Below are 16,321 nucleotides of genomic sequence, written 5' to 3'. Positions count from 1 at the left end.
CTCAGCCATATATTGCTGGCACCTCCTTATCTATTATGGATAACCCTAATCATACCACAGTTAAGCCAAAAATGCCAAATGTATGCCATAATACAGCCAAAATATTTGCTATCTGGGTATTTATTGTTTGTGTTTGAGATTTTTTTTTAAGCAAATCTGCAATTGAGATTACAGTTCTTCTGCAGGAGTTCAGCTCGGAAACTACAGGGGGGAAAAAACAAGTTTGGGCAGCAGAGGAAGCATGACACAGCTCAAATCTGGCTTTCATTTCAGCAAGGTTATGGGTGGATGTCTGGACCATAAATGGCCTAAATTAGGAAAGTCAAAATCATACCAAAAGGGAGCCAAAATCCACCCAAAACAATTGTGGACTTCCAAAATATAGCCATAAATGTCCCAGAAGAGCCCCAAATCAGCTGTTCCCGCTCGGCCCAATCTTCTGGCAATGCCATAAACATGCCTTAACTCAGCCATACTAACCAAACTTCCCTGGAGTTTCTGTGCTCTGTCGTCCAGCAGGTTCTCGTGGATCGTGGCTGCTGCTGTGATCCTGCACGACGCCCACTACATATATTACTACTGTCATTATTACTACCATATCTGTTACTGTAATAATTTTTATCATTCATTGTAATTCAATGTCATTTTATCAGTCATTGTACAATATGTTTGTGTTGATTTGTCCTGTACACGTGACATCCATTGCACGTCTGTCCGTCCTGGGAGAGGGATCCCTCCTCTGTGGCTCTTCCTGAGGTTTCTTCCACATTTTTCCCTGTTAAAGGTTTTTTGTGGGCAAGTTTTTCCTCACTCGAACCGAGGGTCTAAGGACAGAGGGTGTCACTCCCTGTACAGATTGTAAAGCCTCAGAGGCAAATGTACTTTGTGACTTTGGGCTATACAAATAAAATTGATTTGAAAATTGATATACTGCTGGCACCTCCTTATCTATTATGGATAACCCTAATCATACCACAGTTAAGCCAAATGTATGCCATAATACAGCCAAAATATTTGCTATCTGGGTATTTATTGTTTGTGTTTGAGATTTGAGATTTTTTAATCAAATCTGCAATTGAGATTACAGTTCTTCTGCAGGAGTTGAGCTCGGAAGAAAAAACTAGTTTGGGCAGCAGAGGAAGCATGACACAGCTCCCAATCGGAAACGTGACACAGCTCCTCCTCACCAGGGCGCGCTGCCATTCTCTAATCAACCAATCACAGCTCTCCTGTTTTGTAATTCACCTTGACGCTTTCCCCTCTTCTGTCCAATCAGGGTGCAGATACAGGGATAATAACATCTAACCACACAGTGCAGCCCCTGTTTGTCCACGCCTCCATCCTTCCTCCTCCTCCTCCTCCTCCTCAGTGTTGGTTTACATCTGACAGCAAGTGAAGTTTCCCCTCTTTAAAATCGGCTTCATTTCGACGCATCTCTCTCTCTCTCTCCTCGCAAGTTTTTGATCCTATGATGTGGATTAAGGAGTAAATAACCATGGTGGTGAATTCGGTGCACTGGTTTCGCAAAGGTCTGCGTCTGCACGATAATCCGGCGTTGCAGGAGGCCCTGAACGGAGCGGACACGGTGCGCTGTGTTTATATCCTGGACCCGTGGTTTGCCGGAGCTGCTAACGTGGGAATAAACCGATGGAGGTTTGTGACTTCACTTAAAGCAAACACAAGTTATCAGGTTGTTGTTTTTATGTAATAATAAACGAGTTGTCTCGGCTTTAGCATGAGCTAACTGACGCGTAACGGAGGCTCGGGGCCTCCGTTACGCGTCAGTTAGCTCATGCTAAAGCCGAGGTGTAACACCAAAACAACACACGTACAACGTTAACACGTGTTTATCTGTCAGGTAGACACACCTGGAAGAAGCCTGCGTTTGATTGTGTCTCTTAAATCACCGCTGGCCACTTTATTGACTCTCCCCTCCTCCAAACTTATCCAACTCGGGGAGTTTGGATGGAGAAATACGCAAACCATCCGCTTAATAACGCCTTTTTTTATTCAACCCGCATTATGTTTATGTGTGCACAGGTGATGACGCAGTTTGTTATGATCATAAACTGGACTAAACTCAGATTTAGTGCATGCATATTACTGTAAACATGAAAAAAGTCATGTAAATATAAAAGCTGGCACGTTTAATCACATGTCAGGGTGTTTATATCCCACAGTAGTGATATTATAGCCTTAATGCAGGTGTCATTTAATGTAACCGTGTTTGTTTATGTGCATGCATTGCATGATATTTACTGACTTAGGCCATTAAGTTTCAAGTTCAAGTTTCAAGTTTTTATTGTCAAAACTGCAAATGTACAAGACATACACAGAATTGAAATTACGTTTCTCTCTGTCCAAACGTAAAGATGTAAACATATATATAAAATAAAATAAAATAAAATAGAATAAATAAAATATGAAATAAAAATATAAAATAAAAATAAAGATAAAAGTATATACAATATATACAAGCAGAGTATTTTGAGTCTGTAAAGTGGCTGGGGCATTAAATTCTCTTTTAACGCCACGTTGAACTCAGATGACAGTGATTCAGTATGTATTTGAATGGCTGTCATCAGGGTCACGGTGGGTCTGGAGTCTATCCAAGCTGACTTTAGGGCGCGAGGCAACCCTGGACGGGGCACCATGGAGACAAACAACCATTCACACTCACACTCACATGGGGGAAAGTCACAAATGAAGTGTTTTTAGACTGTGGGAGGAAGACTGAGTACCCGCAGAGAGAGCACATGTAAACACTGCCCCACTGTGCCGCCCTGTTTATACATATATTTCTCCCAAATACAAAACATATCTTCTTATTAAATCCATCCGTGTCATGTAGACTGACATTTCGGCTGCGTTTACCACAGACCTCTTTTAATTGAACCTACGTTGAGTGACAGTCACAATCCAAATAGCAGAAGTGGAATACAATATACTACTACATACCTTTTTTACTATTTATTTATTTTATTAGTGTATAATTACGCAGTATTACATGCGAAGGTGTTCCTAACCATTGTAACAGAAACTTTCTATTGAAGTGGCTGAGTAGGCCTGACGCGTTAAAGTTTCATGATGCTTATTAACCAAAAGAACAATGACAAACTAAACTAGACAGAGCTATATGATATGATATACATATGATATGGCAGGAAACGAGACGATATAGTCGTGAAATGGTCAACAGAAAATATATAACTATTTCTAAAGGTGAAACCACAACCACACACACTCCTGTGCCGATAACCGGAAGTGACAAATAAACAACTCAGACTATGCGCACAGGTTTTAGCAGGCACAGCTGAAGTGACAGTATTAATGTACATAAGTACTTGCTGGTTTATCAAACCAGCAAGTCAAAAACTAAGATATCATAACATCTTAATTTGACCTTTTTTGAAACAGAACACAATTTATTACTTTGCTGTAGCAGACGGATCTACTTGTACAATCACCCCAAAATAAGAATAGTTATGTTTCTGTTATTTTAGAAAAAAGTCATGCAGCAGGTCCTCTGTCACATAATCTACTTCAGATAGGACGTTTTGCAGCGAGCGCACTTCTTTCTCCTTCACGCTACGAATTAGGCGGTGAAACGAGCTTTAAATTAGTACAAATTTCAGAGATGGAGATCTGAAAACATAAAAAAAACAAATCTGGGTGCACAGCAAAAAATGTTTTGTGTGACTTGGTTAAACTAATCCTTTAAGAGCAGCCGGCAGGAGAGACTGATGAAGTTCAATTTACTTTTGTGCTCAGCAGCCGTCTCTTACCAAACTCTAAATCATGGTGCAGAACTGTAAGACACAGTGAGGCTATTTTCAGACCAAATCAGACGTGGAGAGTAAATGTAGGTTTGTAACTCAGGGTTTTATTTCTCTGATTCACTGGCTTTCTAAAAAAAAACTGCCTAAAATATTATTCATAAGCCATATTGTACAACCTTAGATATTCATTGTCCCAACACAGGATTCTTGAGGCAGGCACTGATATTTTTGGAGTTCGCAAAATCAGATAATTTTATTGTGTTTGGATTGTTAGACTGCAGAGTAGTCTGAATTTAGCCTGACAAATCACAAACGCACCCTCTCACTGTTTCCACAACTGTTTCAACAACTCCTGGTTGGTCGTCTGTTCTGCGTCGAGTTGCTGTCGTAGCACTTTATTCATGATACAGTTTTCCACTTGGCTTTTATTGTGAAGCAGCTACAGCTGTAACAATTAGTTTCATAATTGACAATTTTTTGCAAATAATCAATTAACTCTCATGGTTACAGTTGACCGTGGTCTTCGGGGTGTTCTTTGTTTCCAACTAAAACTCAGACATCCATCAAAATGATTATAAACCAGAAATAAAACATTAAATTATTAAACGTTGCAGAAGCCTGAAGCAGTAAAACATTTTTCGCTTTCAACAACTAATTGTCCAAAAGCTCCTGAGCAGATCTTGGTCAGCGATGTTTGATCTGCAGAGCTGTTGATTGTAAAAAAATCTAATATTTCAAGGAGAAATTAAAAAGAACTTGACAGCTGCAGGGAGCTGATTAGACAAGAGACAGAAAAATGGCATTCGATCCTATCAGTGTGCTGAGAAACAATCAACACTGCTATAGTTTCATAACCTGCTGCCTGGTAGGTGGGTTGTATTTCTTACTAATTCAATTTCCTTGTGTGTGTGTGTAGGTTTCTGCTGGAGGCTCTGGAGGACCTGGACAGCAGTCTGAAGAAGCTAAACTCCAGATTGTTTGTAGTCAGAGGGCAGCCAACTGATGTTTTCCCGAGGCTTTTAAAGGTCTGTATTCTTGCCCATTACCTGTTCTCTCTGTTTGTCCGTAAGACCGATACTTCACACCGTTCAAACACCAAAAGAAACACGCAATAAACCGTGAGAATGTTTTGGAACAAGGCCTTAAATTTTGATCTTGATCGGTTTCTGCCTTGCTTTTATTACGGACGTTAGGCGACCCTGGACTGTTAACCCTGTTCAGTCAATCAGGCAAAATCTCCCAGTGTTGGCATCTTAGATTTGCATTTTAAGGCAGAATCTGACAGGAGACGTTATTATATCTATACACTGTCTGTCAAGTCTGATTAGTTCGGAGTTGGAGCGGAGAAACATGGTTACTGTAGTTTTTGTGACTGAGCACACAGTTATCTGATTGGCTGTAGATGCTTGTGTATTTTGAGTTTGTGCACCGCTAGAGGGAGAGTTATTAACCAGTTATTACAGTTCAGTGGTTTTGAGCAGTTTGTATGAAGAGACTATTAGAGATTATGGTGAAAATGATAACGGAAGTCTTCCATCATGCACTTCACTTCTGCAGCTTGTGAAGACAAACTTCCGTACCTGGCACACATCTTTGTCTTTAGAGATTTCCTCGTCTCACACAGTCCAAGTCTGTGGAGGAAGAAGGAAGAGGAGGAGGAGGACTTTAAATACCACAACCTTTACATCTTTCCTGGAAATTAGATTAAGGATGCCATAGATCACAATCTTGACATAAAATCGGGTTGCCTATCCCTACATGATGGTTCGTGTCAGAATTAATATAATTGAATTGACTGTGCTACAGTCAGCTCGATGTCTATGCTGGACTGAATGAATAACTTCTTGTAGGTCTTCCTTTTTAAACAATGCAACATTTGAGTTGTTGTTATTTATTTTAAACCTTTAATCAACATTTTCAAACCTGTGTCGTACCTTTTATGTAATGTCGTGTTTTAATGGTGCAAATGGAGATTTTCATAGACCGTTTGTTTGAATTCTGGCTGTGGTCTACAGGGAATCAAAGAATGGCTTGTGATTGCGATAAAATAGATCATGATATCTGCCCATGCCTGTGATTGAAATGATGTAGATCTGGATGGCGATTTACTCTTTAGAAAAGTGCACATTGACGAGCTGGATTACAGAAAGCTTGGTGTATTACCATGATCAACGGTGGTACCACTCTGCTGCTGCCCTGCTGCCATGCTAACAAATCCTCTCGCTCTCGCTGCAGGAGTGGAAAGTGACCAGGCTGACGTTTGAATATGACCCAGAGCCTTATGGGAAGGAGAGGGATGGAGCCATCATCAAGATGGCACAGGAGTTTGGAGTGGAGACCATTGTCAGAAACTCACACACCCTCTACAACCTGGATAGGTTTGTAACACACACACACACACACAGTTCAACCTGGGTTATTAACCAGTGTTGGCGTAACAACCAGCACTTTTAGTGTTCTCCTTATCTTGAAATGTTCCCATCTGTTGTATTTTAGTGCAGCGCACACGGTACACAGACAGGAAGAGAGGCACATACACACATGAGAGGTCCATTGAGAACCAGGGAAAATTGAGTTGTGGGTATTTCTGTGAAAATTGGTTCTCAGATGTTGCACTGAGAAAAAGCTGCCACAAAGTAACTAACAGGAAAAACTCCTTTTATCCAGCGTGTAGAGGAGATGTTGGATTTCCACAGCTCCTTTAAATCCTGGGGGTTAATGCTCCTTTCCAACTTTGTTGTCTCATATAGTTATTTTTTTTATATGATGTGACAATATGCACTTACATTGATGTGATTTATATAAACAGCTTCATTAATTTAATGTATTTCTATCACCGCTGTCCTAATTAACTGCCATGAAATAACACAGTGTGTTCACGCTGTGCCGCTCTTGTTGTCATGCTTCTCTCTAGTCAGAGTGACCTTACTCACTGAGAATGTATTTCTTTTTATTTATCACCATGCCCTCTTCACCCAACCCTTGGCACGTTATGCGCTGCTACATATTCATGAGCCAAAACGGTGGCGTCATGCACGCAAGTCTACGCAAGTCTCAATGGTTTCGCTTTCGAGAGCCACCGTTCTGGTTGACGTGAAACGACTAGCCTGGCACAGCTGGTTGCCTGGCAACCCCACAGTTATGACAGGACTCATTCACACAAGCCCTCAACGTGTCGTTTTTTCTTTTCTTGCGCAGATATAACACGTTTACTGAGCTTCAGATGTGCTGGTTGGTGTTGAACCACCACCTCAATCTCAGTAGTGTCGTGATAACCTTAATTCGATGACGATATGTCAAACCTGGGGCTCTTAATTAGCCTGATATGGTTGAGCTATTTGGAATGCTCACAAGTATGTGTATGTAATGATGAAGCCTCGTATGCCCCGGACTAACAACGCCACAGACTAAATATGTGGATTCATTAAGTTGTTCATTTCTATTTTTATTTCTTAATTTCAAATGAGTTGTGCTCGTCATCAATCTTTCCAGTAGCAATACAACTTATTGGGAATGTAATGAACAGGAGATAAAAGATCTACCCCCCCTCTACAGTCACAGTACTTATTGCTGCACTAACATGTCCTAGTCGCACTGTACCTTGATTGTTTCACTGTGGATAGAAACATCAGCTAAATGTAAAGATGATCTGGGCTCAGTGTGCTGAAGCATACAGCAATGGCCACATCACTTAAGACTGAAGTGTTGAGATTTAGGATTGATGTTGAATTTGCATGACATGGAGGCAAGAGAAATGTTTTCCAATGCTCAATAAGATGCTGGATTTATACAAGACCTTCCCATCATCAGTGGTCCGGTCTTGTGTAACAGCCTTGACATGTGAGAGGACGAAGGAGGGCATCACCTTTCAAGTTCAGTGTTTTTCTCATCATGAGAAAATCACCCTCCCAAGATGCTGAACAAAACCCGAACCGTGTCCTCTCACAGCAGTAAACACAGCAGAGCCCTCCGGTGATCGTCTCGTGTTACTGCAGGTCACACCCCTGTCCATGTGCTGCGACCAGGTGGTAGGATGAGTAAGAGCAGAGTGACTTTACCCCGTAAACAGGCCTCGCTGTGTCTGGCATTCATCACGGGCAGCATTCAGCTCAGCATAGTGTTACAGCACTGTATTGCATAATGGATTGGAATATCACTGGCCCGTGTGTGAGAATGAGTGGATGAGGCAGGCAGGGTTGAAGGGTTTATATGGGTTGTTGTGGACATGTGCCCAGCTTACCGTGCTCGCTCATAGTAGGCACAGTGAATCGACCAATAGGAGGATATCCCTGCTGCAAATCCAGCAGCCAGGTGTCCTGAACGGCCTCACTGACATAGACAAGTTGTAGAAGATAGAAACTATAAATATGGAGCTTTACTGTCCGCTGCACAGGCAGGACAGACAAGGTTATGCTGATGTCATAACATCACATGTCTGACAGATCATTGGAAAGGATCTGCCATATCTTCCTTTAAATAACATACTTTAGTCTATTCTTATAATTTCTTTACTCTTTGTATCGGCTCCAAAAATCCTGCATCTGTCTCTATCATTTACAGTAGAAGAGCAATTCCTTTTTAAAGATGCTAATAGCGCTTCCTGATGGAGGGACACAAATGTCATGACGATCTATCCAACGGTTGCTGAGACATTTCACTTTAAGCCATCAATGTCAACCTCAAGTGGCGCTCATTGTTGCTATTTAGCTATTTATTAATGTCTGGAGTAAAGCGGCGGAAACACAGACTGATGGAGTTTTGCATTAGAGTAATTTGATGGAAAAAAATCCTCAATTTCACAACTTCTTTTTTCAAAAAATAGTTCTAATGCACTAAATGTGACATTTAAACGCGAAAAAGTTAAAGACAGAGTGAACATTTAGGTCACATGACTGATCTGCTGTTTTCTCATGGCTCTATAATACGTCCACGATCACTCCACGGGGATCTGATGTAACCTTCCTCACACTAACAAATACAAATGTCACATTGACCTCCTGTTTTCTGCTTCGTTTCTGTTTGGAGCTCTTTTTAAATTCAACTTGCTTTCGTTTTATAACTGGATGAGTTGGCTGAATTATTTGCTGCGTTCAGTTGTATATTGATTATGGTCTTTAATAAATTTGCACCACAAGCAACATACTAAAGGCTTTTACCTTTTTATATGCTAGACAATGCGTTTGTGTGTGTGCTTGTGTTTGTATCTGACGTCATCTGTTATGTAAATTGTACTTCTCTGTCTTCTTTGTATTCATACAGGGTAATAGAGATGAACAACAATAGTCCTCCTCTGACCTTTAAGCGGTTTCAGACCATTGTGAGCAGGCTGGAGTTACCCAGGAGACCCCTGCCGCCCATCACCCAGCAGCAGATGGACAAATGTCGTACTAAAATAGCTGACAATCATGACCAGCTATACAGTATACCTTCGCTGGAAGAACTAGGTACGCATGATTGGTGTGATTACATCTTCAGAATTGAGTCCTAATGCTGATGAGCACGACAACATGCTCTTTATCTGTTGAAGAACATAATTTCTGTCCTCAATCATACCTTTATTAGGCATAAAGCTGTTAGAATACCATATTATCCATTCAGTAACGAACAGTTGAGTGCGTGAGCAAAATGTGGTTCCTTAACAATAGCTGCTTTGTATTTGACTTTGACTTGACCATGTGAACGTGTGTCCAGGTTTCAGGACGGAGGGTTTACCTCCAGCTATTTGGCGGGGAGGAGAGTCAGAGGCCTTGGACAGACTCAATAAACACCTCGACAAAAAGGTAAACTCACTGTAAATCTGTAAAAAACTCTAAATAAATGTAAAAGAAAGCAGCCAACAAGTCCATCACCAACAGCAGTCATATCATACTCTGCACCGCTGCTCTGAACTTCTCATTAATTTGAATACTGTTTTTATTCACTACCTCTTTGGGTCGCTGTGTTTTATTTACCATTAAGTGTTTTACATGACAAGATCTCCTTTATGTCTGCCTGTACAGGTGTGGGTGGCCAACTTTGAGCATCCTCGGGTCAACACATGCTCTCTGTATGCCAGTCCCACTGGCCTCAGCCCCTATCTGCGCTTCGGCTGTCTGTCCTGTAGGGTTTTGTACTACAACCTCAGAGAGCTCTATATGAAGGTACTGTACCTGCAACTCAACCTCCTGATACTACTGATCATCAAATTTGGAATTGCAGCATCATTCCTCTGTTGTTCTTTCTCTCTTGTGTCCTCCATCAGCTTCGCAAGCGTTGCAGTCCTCCCCTGTCCCTGTTTGGCCAGTTGTTATGGCGGGAGTTCTTCTACACAGCTGCCACCAACAACCCAAACTTTGACCGCATGGAGGGAAATCCCATCTGTGTCCAGGTCAGTTCACACTTAACCAACCCAGTTACCAAGAAAAAAAGTCAGAACACTGTGTAAAAGGTAAACGATAGCATCCTCTAGGTTTAATGGCTTCTGACCAGATTTGAGGTGGACATGTAGATATGTTCAGGTTGGGACTCATGTAAAGTTTTGGGCAGATGTGTGCAGTTCAGTTACTAAATTTGTAGTTGTCATGTGACATTTTTCCAGATTCCATGGGACCAGAACCCAGAGGCTTTGGCCAAGTGGGCTGAGGGTCGGACTGGTTTTCCCTGGATTGACGCCATCATGACCCAGCTGAGACAAGAGGGTTGGATCCACCACCTGGCCCGGCATGCCGTGGCCTGTTTCCTCACCAGAGGAGACCTGTGGATCAGCTGGGAGAGCGGCATGAAGGTAGGACAACGCACTTTTTAACTTGATCTCAAATGCAAACCTGGTGGAGAACACGTAAACGTAGGACAGATGGATAATATAGCTCATGTAGCATTTTGTGTTTGTTCCTACAGGTGTTTGAGGAGCTGCTGCTGGATGCAGATTGGAGTGTGAATGCCGGCAGCTGGATGTGGCTGTCCTGTAGTGCCTTCTTCCAGCAGTTCTTCCACTGCTACTGTCCTGTCGGCTTTGGAAGGAGAACTGACCCCTCAGGAGACTACATCAGGTACAGTATCTCTAACTATACCACATGTTAAATCTCTGCAAATTTAAGGATGTTTCCTCCGTATAATCCGACTGGATTCAAATGATTTGCATTTTCTTCTGAAATTTCCTGCAGGCGCTACATCCCCATCTTGAAGGATTACCCAAACCGCTACATCTATGAGCCGTGGAACGCCCCAGAGTCGGTCCAGAAAGCAGCCAACTGTGTGGTGGGAGTGGATTACCCCAAACCTATGATAAACCATGCAGAGGGCAGCAGGCTCAACATCGAGAGAATGAAACAAGTTTACCAGCAACTCTCACATTACAGAGGACTCAGTAAGTCAACCGAGAAGACTAACCTGTACCTGACTAACTTTACAGTCTTGATAGTCCTTTTTAAAAAGAACAACATCCAGTATATGCTACAGCTGTGCCAGATGTATTGATTTGAAGCAAGTGAAACACTGCTGCCAACAGTTTCTGGGGGCAGAGTGAACACAGTACAACATCCCCACCTTCATGAGCAGATTGACCAATAGAAAGGCCACGTTTGTGTCTCTTCAGACTGGACACACAACCACAACTGTAGCTAGTGGTCCAGCTTATGCTGGGTGTTTTTGATTGTTGCTGTTGTCCGCACTGTGCATTTTCTTTACAAATGTGACTTGTGGGGACAGAATGAGTCATTGTGTTGTCAATACTGGGTCAAGCTGCAAGTTTGTACAACAGCAATGCCTTTTTTTTTCTTGTATTCAATGTTTTCTCAGTGGCTATTTTTATATAATGCTTCAGTCTGATGTCCATATGTACATTGGAGTTATCATCCCTGGTGTCCACACAGGCTGTGAAGTGAGCTCTCTCCATCATGGCTGCACTCTAAATGCTGATAGAAAATCTTTGGTACTCACACTGAGTAAAATGCATTCTCACATTTACCCAAAGCTGATAAGAGGCTTCAACAGTCTTGGTTTACCAAATAAACTTGGGGGGAAAGTTGCAGTCTTGTTTGCGCTAAAATAGCCTCTTTGTGTTTTTGACATTTTTCCTGGCTTGGCTACGGTGGGGAATTTTTGTAATAAGAGAAAAACAAAGACAAGTTGAGAAGATTTCCAGCTGATTTGACTATTCACTCCAGCTGAACTTTCGAATGCATTTTTTTGCAAACAAAGACAGGATTTGTCTCCCATTTCAAGTATAATCACACTATGAAGGGAGCACTTCATAGTCGGTATAAAGAGGAGTGATTACAGCAATCAGTCTCTGTTATTTTCTTTTCTTTAGACTTTTGGAGCCAGACTGCGATTAAAAGATCTGCTTTTGTCATTTCTGGACATGATCATAAAGAGATACATTTGCAGTAAAAAGGAGTTATTGTTGGTTACAGTGCTCTGTCTGTATGTCTGTCAGGTCTGCTAGCATCAGTACCAACGATCCAAGAGGAGGCAGAGCCACCCATGACTGATGAGTCCCAGACTAGCAGTGGCCCTGGTATGAGGAAGTGCAGGAGCTTATTTCCCTTATTTACTTCAAGAAAAATGAGCAAATGTTGAGTCTGATGTCTCTAACGTTTTTCTAGACTCTCCTCCCAGAGGTCCTGCCGACAGTGAAGAAGCTGGCTGCTCTACAGCTCCTGATTCGTCCACAGTCTGTGCAACCTCCACCTATTTCTCACATCCAGACCCTGAGGACGCAGTAGACGGATACGAATCCCAAACACCTTGCAATCCCTCTGGCTTACACACACAGCCCTCTGCAGCCATAACATCTACATCTGCCTGCCATCCTTCATCCACAGCAGTTCCTCCCACCCAGAGCCCTCTCTCAAGGTCCAAACCTTCTTCGCCTTCCTCTTCATGTCACAGCTCATCCCCGTCTCCCAGTCCAGCCACACCTTCATCTCAGACCTCTTCATTGGGTCCGAGGAGGAAAGGCATCACGCGCAAGATGCGGCGCAGCCAGAGGCAACGTGGGCGACAGAGCTGCACTCCAACAACCAAGGAGGGAGACAGGAGGTCAGAGGAGGAGGAGAGGGAGGAAGCAGGGGAGGAGAGGATGGAGGAGGACGCTGTGCAGGATGAGGAGAGAATGGAGGAGGAGACTTTTGGGGAGGCCGCAGGACATCAGCAATGATACAAGGTACAACACACTATTACCTTCTTTTTATTATCATGTATAAAACATTTTCTACAGAGCATGTTTGAGATGTTTGGACAGAACTGCTAATATAAACTGCTTCACCTCAGGTGCAATGCTATCGAAAAATATGCTTATTTAAAATCCAAAATAAGGGCAAATGTGATAAACAATCTAGTGTCTACTATAATGAATCCACCAGAATTCTAACATTCATTTACTGCCCTACATTTAGATAAAAAAACTAAAAACAAACAGAAAAACTAATATCCGTATCCCCAAAAACCCAATGAATGAATATCCAAACAACATATTTGGGTCCAACAGAGCTACTGTATACTTATCAAGAGCACATAGCTTGTTAGCCTATAACTTACTGCCTTCACATTAAGAATAACTTGTTAGGGTTGTGGTTCAAACTTTGTTATACGTGCTGACTTTTAGGAAACCTGGAGAGTCCAAAATCGATGAAGCTGTTGTAAAACTTCTTTGTTTGCTTGTTAGTTTTTAAAAAAAATAACTTTTAAGTAAATAACTTGTTAATGTTTTTGTTAACTAAATTTAGGTTGCATTGAAAGAAATCTGAATAATCTTGTAGTATAAGAAACTAAAACAGTTTTCTGTTTCTTTTCTGTCTCTTTTCTGTTTTTTCTTATTTTTCAGGTGGGGGGAAAAACAGTCCTCAAACATCTGTCTCAGACAACTGGATCATGAAGACATTGGAGAGACGGGGTTCTGGATATGTGGACAAAATAAAAAATTAATACGCATGCATACAACACAAATGGAAGCAGTACAAAAGCATTTTACTCACTCAATCATTAAAAACATGGAAATAGGACAGGGTAGCACCTTTTTAAAAGCTAAATTAATTAATTAGAGCAGAACCAGTCCAAAATTACTGTAAATTATCCAAAAATAATGCTTATTTTAAGAAATGGAGGAGGTCATAACCCCTTCAAATATTAAAGATGAGTAATCTTCTCTTGTACATTTCCATCTCTGCAGCACACACACAGCTAATAAGGAGCAACATGATGTACACACAATGTCCACACTGAACCCATACAACATAGTGTGGCCGTCAGCAGTAGCACCTCTTTGCTTGTCCTCTTGCTTTTATGAATGTCCTAAACAAGGTGGTGCAGCAGGCTGAAGGTCACCTGTCATGTCTCTACATCAGACTCTCTGTGCTCCGTTCTGGAAAAGAAAAGTAACTCCGAGTCATTTGATAAAGCAGTGTATTTTGACATTTTGCAGGAATGATTTTGCATAACTGTGGTTTATGAGATTTAATAAGTTGTGGGTGACAGCAGAGTCCCAGAATAATGATCTAAACCAGATTATTCTGGGTCCTAACCAGGCCAAAAACTATCCTTATTTAGAGGCTGACAGGAACACTATTAGAGCTTCAGACAGATTTATTGACCTTTACTGAAATGTTTTAAACTTCACTTTATGTTGTAGCTACCTTTTTAAATGTACAGCTGTGGGTGTTTTGGGCCTGCTTTTTTGTTGTTGTTGTTTTTTTTTAAAGCCACTTTTGACTCAAGGGGAATAGAGAAGCTATTTCTGTTCAAGCATCCCTAATGATTTTGTTCAGGACATTCTCCTGACCTTACACACATGAAAACAAAACAAAATACAAAGCAACATCATGGAAACTCATTACATTTTGATATGTAATTGCCAGATGTGAATTTGCTAGCATGTTAATTAGTGAAAGGGAACATTACATTTTTATAGTCCACCTCAACAAATCATGAATTCCTGTCTGTTTTAGGAGGGTCACACATCTATGAAGGCTTAGCACATTTCTAACTCAGACGATGTAAATTAAGAGGCAAAGGCAAGACCTTAACACAAGTTTTTGGATTTGCCATATTTTTCTTTGACAATTGAAAATACTGCTTGTGTTGAATGAATGTAGAGAAAAAACATCCATGTTGTTCTCCCCATGCACAGTATTTATCAGTTTGTATATAAACTGTGAAAGACCATAACCTGTCTGTTTTACTAATGGTCTGTTTAAGGGGGGTTCACAATGGTTCGTATCTGGTTTCTGCCTCAATGTTTCTTACCAAAAGCATCCACTTGAGGGGAGTATACGCAACAAATTCTGCACATGGTCAGTGAACTATTGAGATTTATCAGTTCTAAGTGGTAAATTTATTGAGGTTACACTTAAAGAAATTTTAGTCTGATGACTATTTCCTGGATTAATCAACTAAAAACTGTTCCGTAAAATCATTTCTCAGTCTCTCAGAGAAATGCCGAAAAGCTAGAACCACCCTACATGTTTGCCATTTTTTCTTGATAAAACCAAAACGGTTATTTAATTATGAAAATGGCTACAGATTTTCTACCAATCAACTAGGTGAACAATTGACTAATTGTTTCAGCAGTTGATTAAATAGACCAATTGTTTCAGAAATGTGTCTATTTAATTTTCCTCAAAGCCTCTTGAGACAAATTGTGTTTTGTGACACCCATTTTTTCTAGTTCAGTAAACTTGACACAATATTGTCGAAATCCTACAATCTTTTTGTCTGGTTACATTAGTAAATAACTATTGTGACAGAAAATTGACAGTAAATAATCAGGTTTAATGAACTGTACTTTTTACAAAAAAGAAATTGTCACCACATTGCATAAACATTGGCCATTTTTTTTTCCAACTTCAACCCTGTGCAGAAAAATCGGGCCAGACTAGCAGTTTGACTTTGTGAAACCCCCTCAGTGTTTCCTGGGTGGGTCAAAACTTTCCCCAGAGAGGTATAAAGATTCACAGCCTGTGCAGGTGTAATACTGTTGGTGTTTAAGATGAGTGGGAACTGTAAAGTTTGAATACCAGAAAGTAAAAGGACAGATCAACCAGTGGAAGCATCAGTTCAGCTGACCACAGATCAGAATGGCCCACAGTTCCCATTTATCCTGAACACAGCACAAGCCCTGATCAGATGCTTGTGTTTTGCTGTACATTCCAACTAACAACAGTATGATGCTCTGCAGGGCCAAAGATCTGTCTGATAACTATGGGCTACATGGATATTTATTTGTTTTGTATTGTACAAAAAGAGTTTATTTTCATTAAAATTGCTGAAAGAATTGTGATTGAACTGTGAACTTTATGGTCTGTTTTCTGTTTGTGTTATATTATAACTTACCCACAATCAAATTAATTAATTTATGTGGGAAAGCATCTACAGTATATTCATTTTCAGTGCTCCCTGCCACCTGTGTATCTATGTAATTATTGGTAATGTCAGCCAATCAAAGTTCCTCTTTGTGACCACAAATGTATGATGGGGCCAATCAGCATTCGTATCGCTACCAAGAATTCCCCCAGCAACTATCAAAAATTGATGAGTCATTGGAGATTGCAGTCTTTACCGATGCT

At 41.0% G+C, this 16,321-nt stretch overlaps 1 protein-coding gene across 1 annotated transcript; it reads left to right on the top strand.

Moving 5' to 3' along the window:
- Positions 1-1,323: 1,323 nt before the first annotated feature.
- On the top strand, positions 1,324-16,040 carry LOC104921029 (cryptochrome-2). Its single transcript, XM_019265807.2, has 13 exons — positions 1,324-1,653; positions 4,696-4,804; positions 6,015-6,157; positions 9,039-9,223; positions 9,471-9,559; positions 9,779-9,919; positions 10,021-10,146; positions 10,357-10,542; positions 10,656-10,807; positions 10,922-11,124; positions 12,196-12,276; positions 12,365-12,924; positions 13,585-16,040. Exons 1-12 carry the CDS (start codon positions 1,496-1,498, stop codon positions 12,916-12,918), a joined length of 2,127 nt encoding a protein of 708 aa, XP_019121352.2. The 5' UTR covers positions 1,324-1,495; the 3' UTR covers positions 12,919-12,924; positions 13,585-16,040.
- Positions 16,041-16,321: the final 281 nt, after the last annotated feature.

Source organism: Larimichthys crocea, chromosome XXI (assembly GCF_000972845.2).
Source record: "Larimichthys crocea isolate SSNF chromosome XXI, L_crocea_2.0, whole genome shotgun sequence".
In the NCBI taxonomy this organism is placed as follows: Eukaryota; Metazoa; Chordata; class Actinopteri; family Sciaenidae; genus Larimichthys; species Larimichthys crocea.
The sequence above is the reverse complement of the archived record's forward strand: the minus strand, read 5'-3'. Positions and strand labels throughout refer to the sequence as shown.